We start from the raw sequence: 14,477 nt of genomic DNA, 5'->3' as shown, positions 1-14,477 counted from the left end.
AGCTGGTATATAATGCGGCTGCTTTCACAGGTGGTCCAGTGTCTGGTGGGGTAGGATAAGCCTGTGACAGGACTGGAGTAAATGGTGCTGGGTGGGTGGATTGGGCAGGTCTTGTGTCTGGGTCTTCCACAAGTGTATGATCCCTGTGGTTGGTGATTGGGAGTGGGAGTGTCATAGGGATGGACTAGGATGTTTTAGAGGTTGGGTGGGTGGTGGAACACCACTTTGGGAGGGGATGGAAGTATCTTGGGTGGGATGTGCCTCATTTCAGGGCAAGATGATAGATAGTGAAAGCCCTGATCAAGGATGTGGTTCAGTAGTTCCAGTCCAATGTGGTATTGGGTGACAAGGGGGTGCTTCTTTGTGGTTGGTTCTTGGGATGGATGTGAAGATCAGGTGTGTATGGGGATATGGCACAGGAGAGCTGTTTGTGTATTGGTCAAACCCACCAATCACCAACAGTACCCACACTTTGGCAGCTGCCATCCCTTCCACACCAAAAAAGTCCCTACCATACAGTCTGCCCACCTGGGGCAGACGCATCTGCAGTGATGCCAAAAACTAGGTGGACAATCCAGTGGCATAACATGCAGCAGAACATAACGCAAGAGATTTCAATGGCTGCCTCACAACCCATGATAGCTGGATCCTTCCCACGACCACCAACTTTTCTGAGCTGCGCAGATGGGAGCTATTCTTCCAGCAAATCCTATGCTACGATAACCTCCCTAGCCTGAATCTAAGGTAACTCGCTGTCCCCCCCACCCCCTCCCTATACTGTGTGTGTGTGTGTGTTGTACACGCACCATCCCATCCCTTATCTCAGTACCCCCATCCAATTCATGTCAGCTAGTTGTGTGCAGCTATATCATGCCGTAGCCTATCAAATGACATGCCCAGCCATCTGCCACATGCCCCCTTCCATGCACCCCTAGCAAGCCCACAGATGGCTCCGCACTCTCCCATGCTTGTCCCTAACCTCCTCCCTACCTTCTGCGCCTCTAACCATCATCTCACCCTACACCCTCACCTCATCCAAGTACATTCACTGTGGTCCAGGAAAGAACTGTCAGTTAACTCAGCACAATGTAGGGAAAGAGCATGTGCACCTGTGTGTGTTAGTGTGTGTGTGTGTGTGTGTGTGTGTGTGTGTGTGTGTGTGTCTATGGTTTTTCCTACAAGCTTGAAAATGGAAGTTCATTCTGACAGCTAGCACAAAGCTCTGTACCTTTTGTTTGTATACCTATCAATGATGCAGAACAATTTGTTTGAACATTCAAGAAAAAACTGTCCTTCACATACTAAGATTTTATACTTTACTGGTTGCTCTGGTACCAGTTGTACATATGATGGCCACAGGTGGCGAGGCTGTTGGGGAGAGACTTGTAGGTAACTGGTGGCAGGTGTCAAAGTGGAGATATTGCTGGTTGTTGGGATATTTGATATTGGCAGAGGTTGTGATGTATCCATCTCTGTGGTTATCAGCATCAAGGAAGGTGGCTTGTTGGATTGAGTAGTACCAGGTGAAGTGAACGTCAGCACCTTGTTGAGGTTCTGGAGGAATGTGGGTAGGATATCCTTACCCTTGGTACAGATCATGAAGATTTCGTCAATGAATCTGAACCAGGTATAATGGGTTTGGGATTCCAGGTGGTTAAGGAGGATTCCTCTAGATGGCTCATGAATAGGTTGGCATAGAACAGTGCCATGTGGACGTGCATTGCTGTAGCGAATATTTGTTTGTAAGCAATGCTTTCAAAGGAGAAGTAATTACGGGTGAGGATACAGTTGGTCATGGCGACTATGAAGATGGGTGTTAGGGATGTCAGTATAAAGGGAGCTGACATCAGTAGTGATGAGCAGGGCACCAGGTGCTGAAGGAACAGGAACAGTGGAGAGTCTGACATCAGTAGTGATGAGCAGGGTACAAGGTGCTAAAGGAACAGGAACGAGTCAGTGGAGGGGATGGTTGGTTTCTTCATATGGGATGGTAGGTTGTGGGTAAATAGACAGTAGTTGTTGGAGCACAAGAGCAGAGAGTCTCTCAGTGGGGGCACCATAACTGGTCACAATGGGACTTCTTGGGTAGTTAGGGAGCATGTAGAAGATAGGAGTGCCCTGAGTGGCGGGGGTGGGGCTGGGGGTGTGTGAAAGAAAAAAGAAAGAATGAGAGAGGGGGGGGGGGGGGGTTAGGTAGGTTTTGGGTTGGGCGTAAGGATTTGAACAGAGAATCTTATTGGATTTCTTCCGTGGGTGGAAGAATCTGACAGCTGGCAGAGTCTGTCCAGGCAATCCATGCGAATAAAAACCACAGTGGTGGAGCCTTTGTCAGCAGGTAAGATTATAAGGCGGGAATCAGTTTTCAGGTGGTGGATTGCAGTTCTTTCAGCAAATGTTGTGGTTTGCTTTCATGCTGAGGGCTTTGGGGAATGATGAAGCAAGCTTTGGATTGTTAATAGGGGGTGATTTATTTATTTATTTATTTATTTTTTCTTTTTTTTGGGGGGGTGGGGGAGCAGTGGGGGTGGAGCATGGTTTGGATGGGGGAGTGAACATAATCAGGCAGGGTTCAGCATTGACTTTGATACTCTCAAGATGCCAAGTCACACAAGATAGTAATAGTGCAACAATAACACTGCAGTAAGTAATATGAACCACGTTCAGAAAGTAAGAGTATTTGATTTTTGTATTCCTTTTGGCCAAGGTGTACTTAAAAAAAAACTGCAGTATATTTCTGATATACTAGTTGACTGTTTGTCACTTAATCACTATCCCATTCAGCACATGCAGTTAGCTGCGGCACAAGTTCCTTTATGCTCTCCTCAAAGAACTCTCCCTCAGCCTATTTCCCCCACTTTATAATCTCTTTCTGTGCCTACACGTCTGTTGGAAACTTAATTCTACTCTTGTATGCCTTCAGAATAGCGAAAAGTCAGGGGAAAACAAGGGGTGGTTCAAAACATCCCAACCAAATGAGTCCAAGAGCAGCTTGGTGGCTAAGGCTGTTTGAATATGGGGGTTGTGCAGCAGGCACACCCCTCTCGTCTTCTCGAGACAGAAATTAAACCAGAATGATACCCTTTTGGTTCTAAAACACTGAGGCCATGACTTTACCTAAAATTGGTATTTTGAATTGTTTGGCAGATGGAGAATTGGTGTGGTGTCACTGTGGTGACCTTCCCCCTCAGGCATGTAATGAACCAGTCAGGTTTCATCACCAGTCGCAATAGAGCTCAGAAAATCCTCACCTTCCAATTCAGGTTGGTGAAGAAACTCATGGGCACTACTGACTAGATTTTTCTTGGGCTGCCCTGTAAGCTGTTTTCGGACCCATCTTGCGCAGTTTCTGATATCCCAGTGTTTCTGTAAGTGTTTTGTATAAGGGAGCTCTGAAGAGTTATGGAAACATTGCAAAAAATTCATCCGCAGTGAGTGCAATCTTTGATCCCTCATAAACACACTCATTGTGTACATAAAACTTCTGTGTAAACCTTCAAAAAAAACTTCAGTAGATGTTATTCCTTGTGCAAGTAGGAATTGGGTCACAGGATGTGGCTCGCACTTGGCAGGCTTTCTTACGAACATCTTTCACGCAACTGGACAGTACAGCATGAGTTCATGTAATGCCATGTTCCTGTGATACTTGCTCTGGTCAGGGGATCCTCTACTACCCCTCAGTGTTGTCAATCCTCAAAAAATCACAACTTGTTATGGTCACAATACACTTACTTTCTGAACATGCCTTGTACACTTTGAGTTGCACATTAAAGATTATTTTTTCTTTACCACTTTAGAGTAAAACTTACATTGCCACAGAGGATTACACATACAAGTAGTATAGTTACAACTTAGATATTATTTAATAAGGAAATGATTGATAGGAAATTCCAGTTCTTCGTACAAAATGAAACCTTCACATAAAAGGTTTTTATTTATGATTGAAAGGATTTTTCATGAAGTAGTATGGAGTATCAAACAGGTATTTCTTTTTTAAACAAAGCTTATTGTTCCTCTGCTATTATTAGATAGTGAATTGAATATTTTAGCATGAATGTACTTGACAGTCTTTGAACAAGTGCCAGATGCTTTGACTAAGAGTGGAGACTGCAGATTGTCTTTCCTTCATAATAAAGACTATCAGGGGCTGTACGTACTCAGATGTTGTTGCACTTATATACAGTTGTTTGAATAGAACACAGCATGAAGTGTGTGGGGATACCCTACACACAATATGAACTACTTTCTGCAGTGTGAAGATAGGCAGTTTCCATAATATTATGCCTGTAATACATTATAAATGTACTGCCATCTCTGAGAAAATGTTGCGTGGCGAACATGTTTTGTCTGCCATCTATGTAGACATATAGAAATTATTAGGAGTACACTTGTTTTAGTAAATGGTCAGTATGTGCAATAACTATGTTATTTGGGTAATAGTTGTGTACATGGAAGTGAATGAAAGTAATCTTCATAACAAAAATAAGATTCACTCAAGGAAATTAGAAAAGTGTGAAAGACAATTGCTGGTCATTACTTTTCTTCGGGATGTGAGATAATAGTGCTGATAGGCACATATGAAAGTACATGGCACTATTCTATTTTTTCGAGTTATTATTTCCTTCCTCAGGGAGGAGAAAAGGATGGATTGGGGAAAGTGAGAAAGAAGGTACATATTACTGAAACTCCAGGACGAAAGAAATGTATCTATTTTGTGGACGAGGGGTGGAAATACAATTCTAATAAGACTAAAATAATGTGTAATCAGTAAATTAAAGAGAAAACACTACAATTTGACTATGCATGTTTGAGCTTTATGGTGGATGCTAAACTTGGCAGTTTCCCCACAGTGTCTCATTCTTTCACTCTCTGTTGAGTTGCAGCAGTGAATGAAAATATCAGAGCATTTTTGAAACATCTGAATCTTCAAAATATCTGAGTTGTGTGATCAGCTTTGTGTGTTCACCTGAACAAAAATGCTTCTGTGACGTGATAAATTGAATATAGATTTTAGTGATTTTTCTATTTGGTGGAGAAGGTGTGCCTGTTACGGGCTTAACAATTAAAACAGTCAGTACTGAGACACCTACCAATCTGCGTGAGCTACATCTCACTAGCAGACAACTTGTATGCAGTTTGCAAATAGAAACTGGTAGAAGTCCTCACACACTTTCAAAGAAACATTTGCATATGTCTAATGATGCATTATGGCAAAATACCGTCACTGCTGATGAAATGAGGCTCCATCGTTATGACCTAGAAATGAAATGGAGTAGCATGGAGTGGGTGTAAAATGGTCAACCACCCCCATAAAGTATGTAAACTGAAGGCAGCGAATAAGGTAATTGTCATAACATCATTCTATTACAAAGACATGCTGTACGCTGATTCCGTTGTAAAAGGTGCTATGGGCAGGTCTTGAGCCATCTAATGATCACATTCAAAAGAAGAGTAAATAATTTGTTTAATAGTGGAACCTTCATTGGAATAATGCTAGTGTTCATCTGAAACAGACTGTGATAGAAATTTTGACCAGAAAAGGCATCTCTATGGTACCCCATCCACCTTACCGTCAAAATTTGACATTGTTACACTTTTTCCTTCACTGCAGTGCCAAAACGGACCTCAAGGAAAGTTGTTTTGACACACATAATTTCTAGATACATGGCAAAGAATGGCCTTCACCATGTTTTGCAGGAGTGCCATGGGACTGGGACAAGCGCATCATTTGGGTGAAGGTCACAGTTAAAGCAGGCTCAAACTTGGTAATTGGATGTCTCTATTGGCCCGCTGGGTCAGCAGCTGTTGTGGCAGAACACCTGAATGAAAATTTGGAAAATATTTCAAGTAGATTTTCTGACCATGTTATAGTTTTGGGGGCGATTTTAATTTACCAGATATAGACTGGGAGACTCAAACATTTATAATGGGTGGCAGGGACAAAGAACCCAGTGAAATTTTTTTTTAAGTCCATTATCTGAAAACTACCTTGAGCAGTTAAACAGAGAACAGACTTGTGGTGATAACATATTAGACCTTCTGGTGACAAATAGACCCAAACTATTTGAAACAGTTAACGCAGAACAGGGAATCAGCAATCACAAAGCGGTTACAGCATTGGTGATTTCAGCCATAAATAGAAATAATAAAAAAGGTAGGAAGATTTTTCTGTTTAGCAAAAGTGACAAAAAGCAGATTTCAGAGTACTTGATGGCTCAACACAAAAGTTTTATTCAAGTACAGATAGTGTTGAGGATCAGTGGACAAAGTTCAAAACCATCGTACAATATGCATTAGATAAGTATGTGCCAAGTAAGCTCGTAAGAGATGGAAAAGAGCCACCGTGGTACAACAACTGAGTTAGAAAACTGCTACGGAAGCAAAGGGAACTTTACAGCAAACCTAAACATAGCCAAAGCCTTGCAGACAAACAAAAATTACATGAAGCAAAATGTTGTGTGAGGAGGGCTAACCGAGAGGCGTTCAACGAATTTGAAAGTAAAGTTCTATGTACTGACTTGGCAGAAAATCCTAAGAAATTTTGGTCTTATGTCAAAGCAGTAGGCGGATCAAAACAAAATGGCCAGACACTTTGTGACCAAAATGGTACTGAAACAGAGGGTGACAAACTAAGGGCCGAAATACTAAATGTCTTTTTTCCAAAGCTGTTTCACAGAGGAAGACTGCACTGTAGTTCCTTCTCTAGATCATTGCACAGATGATTAAATGGTAGATATCGAAAAGATGACAGAGGGATAGAAAAACAATTAAAATTGCTCAAAAGAGGAAAGGCCACTGGACCTGATCGGATACCACTTCAATTTTACACAGAGTACGTGAAGGAACTAGCCCCCCCTTCTTAAATCAGTGTACCGTAGGTCTCTAGAAGAGTGTAGCATTCCAAAAGATTGGAAAAGGGTACAGGTCATCCCCATTTTCAAGAAGGGACGTGGAACAGATGTGCAGAACTATAGACCTATATCTCTAACCTCTATCAGTTGTAGAATTTTGGAACAGGTATTATGTTAGAGTATAATGACTTTTCTGGAGACTAGAAATCTACTCTGTAGGAATCAGCAGGGGTCTTGAAAAAGATGATCGTGTGAAACTCAGCTCGCGCTATTCGTCCACGAGCCTCAGAGGGCCATAGACACTGGTTCCTAGGTAGATACTGTGTTCTTGACTTCTGCAAGGCATTTGATACAGTTCCCCACAGTTGTTTAATGAACAAAGTAAGAGCATATCAATTGTGTGATTGGATTGAAGAGTTCCTAGATAACAGAACGCAGCATGTCATTCTCAATGGAGAGAAGTCTTCCGAAGTAAGAGTGATTTCAGGTGTGTTATAGGGGAGTGTTGTAGGACCCTTGCTATTTACAATATATATAAATGACCTAGTGGATAACATCGAAAGTTCACTGGGGCTTTTTGCAGATGATGCTGTAGTATGTCAAGAGGTTGTAACAATGGAAAATTGTACTGAAATGTAGGAGGATCTGCAATGAATTGACACATGGTGCAGGGAATGGCAATTGAATCTCAATGTAGACAAGTGTAATGTGCCGCGAATACATAGAAAGAAAGATCATTTATTATTTAGCTACAATATAGCAGGTCAGCAACTGGAAGCAGTTAATTCCATAAATTATCTGGGAGTAGGCATTAGGAGTGATTTCAAATGGAATGACCATATAAAATTAATCGTCAGTAAAGCAGATGCTAGACTGAGATTCATTGGAAGAATCCTAAGGAAATGCAGTCCAAAAACAAAGGAAGTAGGTTACAGTACACTTGTTCGCTCACTGCTTGAATACTGCTCACCGGTGTACCGGTGTGGGATCTTTACCAGATAGTGTTGATAGAAGAGATAGAGAAGATCCAACGGAGAGCAGCGTTCTTCGTTACAGGATCATTTAGTAATCGTGAAAGCGTTACGGAGATGATAGGTAAACTGCAGTGGAAGACTCTGCAGGAGAGACGCTCAGTAGCTCGGTACGGGCTTTTGCATAAAAAGGGGGATACGTTGGATGTCAACAACTACCGCCCAATCTCTCTTCTGACAGCTCTATCAAAAATGTTTGAGAAAGTAATGTATTCCAGAGTAGCCTCCCATATTTGTAAAAATAAAGTACTAACAAAATGTCAGTTTGGTTTTCAGAAAGGCTTTTCAACAGAAAATGCTATATATGCTTTCACTGATCAAATATTAAATACTCTGAATAACGGGACATCACGCATTGGTATTTTTTGTGATCTCTCAAAGACCTTTGATTGTGTAAATCATGGAATTCTTTTAGATAAGCTAAATCATTATGGTTTGAGTGGTACAGTGCACAAATGGTTTAATTCATACTTAACTGGAAGAATGCAGAAAGTTGAAATAAGTGGTTCATGTAAAGTTAAAACAACAGCTGATTCCTCAAACTGCGGGGCTATCAAGTACGGGGTCCCACAGGGTTCGGTCTTGGGCCCTTCACTGTTCTTGATATACATTAATGACTTACCATTCCACATTGATGAAGATGCAAAGTTACTTCTTTTTGCTGCTGATACAAGTATAGTAATAACATCCAAAAACCAAGAACTAAGTGATGTAATTTTAAATGATATTTTTCACAAAATTATTAAGTGGTTCTCAGCAAATGGACTCTCTTTAAATTTTGATAAAACACAGTATATACAGTTCCGTACAGTAAATGGCACAACTCCAGTAATAAATATAGACTTTGAACAGAAGTCTGTAGCTAAGGTAGAATTTTCAAAATTTTTAGGTGTGTCCATTGATGAGAGGTTAAACTGGAAGCAACACATTGATGGTCTGCTGAAACGTCTGACTTCAGCTACGTATGCTATTTCGGTTATTGTAAATTTTGGTGATAAGAATCTCAGTAAATTAGCTTACTATGCCTACTTTCATTCACTGCTTTCGTATGGCATCATATTCTGGGGTAATTCATTGTTGAGTAGAAAAGTATTCATTGCTCAAAAAAGTGTAATCAGAATAATTGCTGGAGCCCACCCACGGTCATCCTACAGACATCTATTTAAGGATCTAGTGATCCTCACTGTAACCTCACAGTATGTATATTCACTTATGAAATTTGTTGTTAATAATCCAACCCAGTTCAAAAGTATAGCAGTGTGCATAGCTATAACACCAGGAGAAAGGATGATCTTCACTATGCAGGGTTAAATCTGATTTTGGCAGAGAAAGGGGTAAATTATGCTGCCACAAAAGTCTTTGGTCACCTACCAAACAGCATCAAAAGCCTGACAGATAGCCAACTAACATTTAAAAATAAATTAAAAGAATTTCTAGATGACAACTCCTACTCATTGGCTGAATTTTTAGATATAAATTAAGGGGGAGGGGGAACAACAACAACAACAACTTAAACATTAGTGTCATGCAATATTTTGTGTAATGTAATATCTTGTACAGACATCTTTTAGTAACCTGACACGTTCCTCATCATTACGAAGTGTCACATTCATGATCTATGGAATAAGTATTAATCTAATCTAATCTTGAAGTTTCAAGAACATAACTTCACCTAGGAGACAAGTAGTATATTGCTCCCTCCCACGTATATCTCGCGAAGAGACGCTGAGGATAAAATCAGAGAGATTAGAGCCCACACAGAGGCATACCGACAATCTTTCTTTCCACGAACAATACGAGACTGGAATAGAAGGGAGAACCGATAGAGGTACTCAAGGTACCCTCCGCCACACACTGTCAGCTGGCTCGCGGAGTATGAATGTAGATGTAGATATTGAGTAGGATTACTACTCAATCATGTTATTTTGCACTTGGCCCCTCTTGGTCATCGTCAGAAACAGACGGTAATGTTACAGTAAACAAGAATGATGTTGACTAAGGAAAAGGCATCACACTGTGTGAATGCTGTTAGGAAAGTTGTGCATATACTATCAAGTGACTCATTTTGGTCTCGTGAAATATCATAATAAAAACTTGCAATAAGCCAACCGAAGTGTCCTAACTCCCATGTGCGGTAATATTGTGGTCGACTATTATGTTGAAGGTGACAAAAATTGGAATTTTAAACTTCTGAAATAAAGCTTTTAGAAGAGGAGTGCCAGTCTTACTGAACATTCTTTGTACATTAGATGTGGTAGCAAGAAATATATATGACCTCTTTAAGCATGTCAACTTTGAAACCAGTATTAGTGATGTGAAGCGGTTGAAGCAACAATGATTACCAAAGTACAAAGGGCAGCTGAAACAAATCAAGGTTTACATGGTCAGCAAATTGGACAAACTGACTGTGTCATACCTCAGTGAGAAACCTTTCAAACATTTACTTCTGGGCACAATCACATGGAACTGTTGCTGAAGTTTGAAAGAGCAGTATATCAAGCACTGGATGTAGGTATGTATTGAGTAGAACAGTTTATGATGGGAGAGACGTTGCATGATGTGCAGTCTTTATGAAGGAACTGTTAAAGGAACAGCAACTACTGCATAGTAAGTGTAAAGCAAAGAGTAGGGCTAGGACAGCGAGATGGTAAATGCAAAAAGTTTTGCTGTCAGAAGAGCAGTGTGTGAAGCCTTCAAAAGCTGCAGTAGCTGAACATTATCAAATAATCTCTTTAAATAATCTATAGAAATTCTAGTCATATGTGGAGGCTGTAAGTGGCTCCAAAGCTCGTGTCCAGATGTGTAGATAACAGAGGCAGCAGAATTGAATGTAGCAACACAACAACAGAAATGATTAAATCTGTTTTAATTTTTCTTTACAAAGGAAGATAAGAAGTACTGTCGCTATTTACTTACTGCACAACTGCAAAGATCAGTGATATAAATATTAGTGTTGTGTCAGTGCATTGAGAAACAGCTGAAATTCTCAAAATTCAACAAAACACAAGAGCCTGATAGCATCTGTTTTAGAATTTATACAGAATTTGTGGCTGAGGAGCTCCCTATTTTCTAAGCATAATATATCAAAGATCAATCTCCAAAACCACCCACCCAGTCTCATTAATGTCAATCTGATGTAGTATCATAGAACATATTCTGAGCTCAAACATAATGAGGTATCTTGAGCAGAATGAACTCTTCCGTACTAAAAGCATTGATTCTGAAAACATGAAAATCCCATTTTCCTCGATTTCGCTGTCAGGTGGATTCAGCATTCCATGACTTCTGAAAAAAACATTGATATAAATATGACTTTGTTGCATATGAAGGTTTTATTAGAAAAAAGTACAATCTTATCAGGCAAAATTTGTGACTGAATTGAGCACTTATTGTTATGGGGGACACAGAATGTTATCTTGAATGGAGAGTCACCAACAGATGGAGAAGTAACTTCTGGTGTGTCCCAGGGACGTGTGGGATCTTTGCTGTTCATGTTGCATATTAGTGATCTGGCAGACAATAGTAACCTCAGACTGTTTGGTGATGATTCAGTTGTCTGAAATGAACTAGTGCCTGGGGGGGGGGGGGGGGGGGGGGAAGTTGCACTAATGTTCAGTCAGAGCTTGATAGGATTTGAAAGTGGTGCAAAGACTGGCAAATTGCTTTAAATGTACAGAAAAGTAAAATTGTGCACTTCACAAAAACATAAAAGTAGTACCCATGACTACAATCTTTGCGTCACAATTGTATTTGCTCAATTTGTACAAATGGCTGTATTTAGCAATTTGTGGTGATACATAATGGAATAATCGCATAGACTCAGTCACAGATGAAGCAGATGGCAGACTGTTTAGTTTGTAGCATCAAAAAGCAGTTAGTCTACAAAGGAAATTATTTATAAAACATTTGTGCCACCCATCATAATATATTGCTCAAGTGTGCAAGATCCATACCGGATAATTGTAACAGGCCATACTGAATTTATTCAAAGAAGTGAAGCATGACTAGTGACAGTTATGTTTGATCCATGAGAAAGTAATAGAAATGCCGAAAAATCTCAACTGGCAGACTCTTTTAAGACACACACAAACTATGCTCTGAAAGCATACTTAAAAAATTTCAAGAACCAGTCATAAGTGCAGAATCTGGAATAGAGACACAGTAAGGTTAACTACAACTCTCAGTGTGTCATTTAAGTAGTCATTCTTTCTATGCTCCATAAGCAAATGGAAAGGGAAGAAACCCTAATAAATGGTACAATGGGAAGTATACTCTGTCATCCACTTAATTGGTTTGCAGAGTATAGATGTAGATTGCGGATGATCTCTTTCTGTTTACATATCTTGATAATTGAAATCTCACAACAAGCATGACCATTGTTATCATTAACAGAAATTCTGTTTTCCATAACATAACATATACAGTACTTTGATAACCGTTCGTAGATAATTTAGAAAGACTTGTTTGCATCTTTCCTTTCCACTGGCTTAGGAACAGTGACTATGATGGCCTATCAAAAAAAAAATATTGCTCTAACTGAAAATCTTTTAACATTGACAGATTTTATAAAAAGCTAATTACAAATCACAGGCAGAGGTGGATGCTTGCACTCACCTGGAATGAAGAATGACAGGCATTGCAACATGCAGTTAATAAGAGTACATCATGCAAAAAAGACACTGAAGAATGGTGAAGATTTATTGTCATTTGCATAAAAACTGCACATTAAATAGTGCACATTTAGTTGAGCTCTCCCTCTCCCTCTCCCTCTCCCTCTCCCTCTCCCTCTCCCTCTCCCTCTCCCTCTCCCCCCCCCATGCCCCTCCCCTATGCTTTCCTTTGATCACATGCCACATGCATTTAGCCTTGATAGGTAAATGTTATACCATATTTACAGGTGCTCAACAATCCAATACTGATCTCCTAACAGATTTGGGTGGCTTCAGCTCACCTGCCTTTGGCAGTAGTTTAGGAGCTTCTACAGTGAATAGTGTACCTTCTGTCAATCCTTTGGACACTGGACTAACAGTTTCTGGTAAGACTTCATAATTTTATATTGTTAAACAGCATTATTTGTGCATATTTGTACTGACCATTTATTGTATGTGTTTTGATGTATTGTCTATATGTTTGTGTGTGCTTGAGACCAGTTTTTATTTTTTTTTTAATTTTATTTATTTATTTATTTATTTTTTTGGGTGGGGGGTGGGGAGAATTTGATACTTATTTGTAAATGTTATAAAATATAGTACACATTTTGCTTCAGTACGGAAACAAAAACAACATTCAGACCAGAACACACTAAGTGGGGAAGTATGATTTGTTTCACTTGAAGACTTTAGATAAAACTATAAGTTTACTGTTACCAGTTACTATTTATTTATCTCCACAATGCATTTCAAAGGTTTAAACCTCCATAATCAGGTGGACGTACAATTGTTAGTATTACAAGTGTGTGTGTGTGTGTGTGTGTGTGTGTGCTCAAATTTACTAATGTAGGCAGTTGGTGACAACAGAGATGATGCTCTTGTAAATATTGTCATTTAAGATGTATTCAGGCTGCTTTGTGTGGTGTTTGTACATTTGTGGTGTTTCAAAGATGTCTAGTTTTTTGCCTTTAGGTTGGATGTGTAGGATACTGTAGTATATCTCAGTAGACAGTGCCAAATGTTCCTCCAAAAAATTGTAATGGTGCACGCACACACACACACACACACACACACACACACAAACATATGTAAATCACCTGATGATGGATGTTTAAACCTTTGAAACGTGTCATGGAGATAAATAAACAGTGTATAAACAGTGACTAGTAACAGTAAACTTTTTGTTTCATTTAATGTCAATAACAATTGTAAAGCCTAACCTTAAATGTTCACATTTAAAGTTCTCTGGAAGATGTAGTGCTGCCTTGGAAAGTTACGGGAAATGTTAAAAATGACTACTCTAAGATATACAGTTTTCTTCAGCTATTGGTGATTCTTTCCCAGTGACAAATTTTTAACAGCGAATCCTATAAACAGGCAGTAGCAATACTTTATGAAATTCTTTTTCTGTAGTGTTTTCTTGATGCAAATAATATCGTACATTCAGTATCCCCACCAGTGGAAGTTCCGATGAAGGCAGATGGTCTGGCATGGGTAGACAGTGTAGTGGTTCAGAAACCTGCAATGGAGGGTGCACACATTGTCATATGGGCAGACCTACTGACACAGATATTTACCAGCAAGTGGCAGTAAGCAAAGGAGGTCAGTGATGCTTGTGCGGACCTAGCCTTGTGCTTGTGCCTGAGAGTTGTCATATGCTCAGCTAGCCACTTGCTGGGTATATTGTCATGTGCATATCTAGGTGTGTGCGGATCCTCTGCTTCCTGTAATTCAGTTAACATGGCGAGTTCGTTCCACTCTTGGAGTTACGTTCCCTGGTTGTTACCAAGTCATAATTGATCTGAGTAGCATGTGCAACAATAGTGTTGGGTAGCGGTGTTGTCATGCCTACCGCTGTTACCAGAGTATGAATTCAGAGAAAAATAATACACCATTTTTCTTTAAATTACTTGAACTTGAATCATATAATAATGCACAAATTGAGCGGG

General features: G+C 39.8%; 1 protein-coding gene across 2 annotated transcripts in view; it reads left to right on the top strand.

Moving 5' to 3' along the window:
- The window catches only part of LOC126253169 (clathrin interactor 1), a 194,017-nt gene that overhangs the window by 100,874 nt on the left and 78,666 nt on the right, over nucleotides 1–14,477 (top strand). For both annotated transcript variants that reach the window (XM_049954327.1, XM_049954326.1), the window contains exon 10: nucleotides 12,777–12,914. In XM_049954327.1, coding sequence (XP_049810284.1) covers nucleotides 12,777–12,914 — 138 coding nt within the window. The remainder of the gene's footprint in view (nucleotides 1–12,776; nucleotides 12,915–14,477) is intronic.

This window comes from Schistocerca nitens, chromosome 4, assembly GCF_023898315.1.
Source record: "Schistocerca nitens isolate TAMUIC-IGC-003100 chromosome 4, iqSchNite1.1, whole genome shotgun sequence".
Classification (NCBI taxonomy): Eukaryota; Metazoa; Arthropoda; class Insecta; order Orthoptera; family Acrididae; genus Schistocerca; species Schistocerca nitens.
The sequence above is the reverse complement of the archived record's forward strand: the minus strand, read 5'-3'. Positions and strand labels throughout refer to the sequence as shown.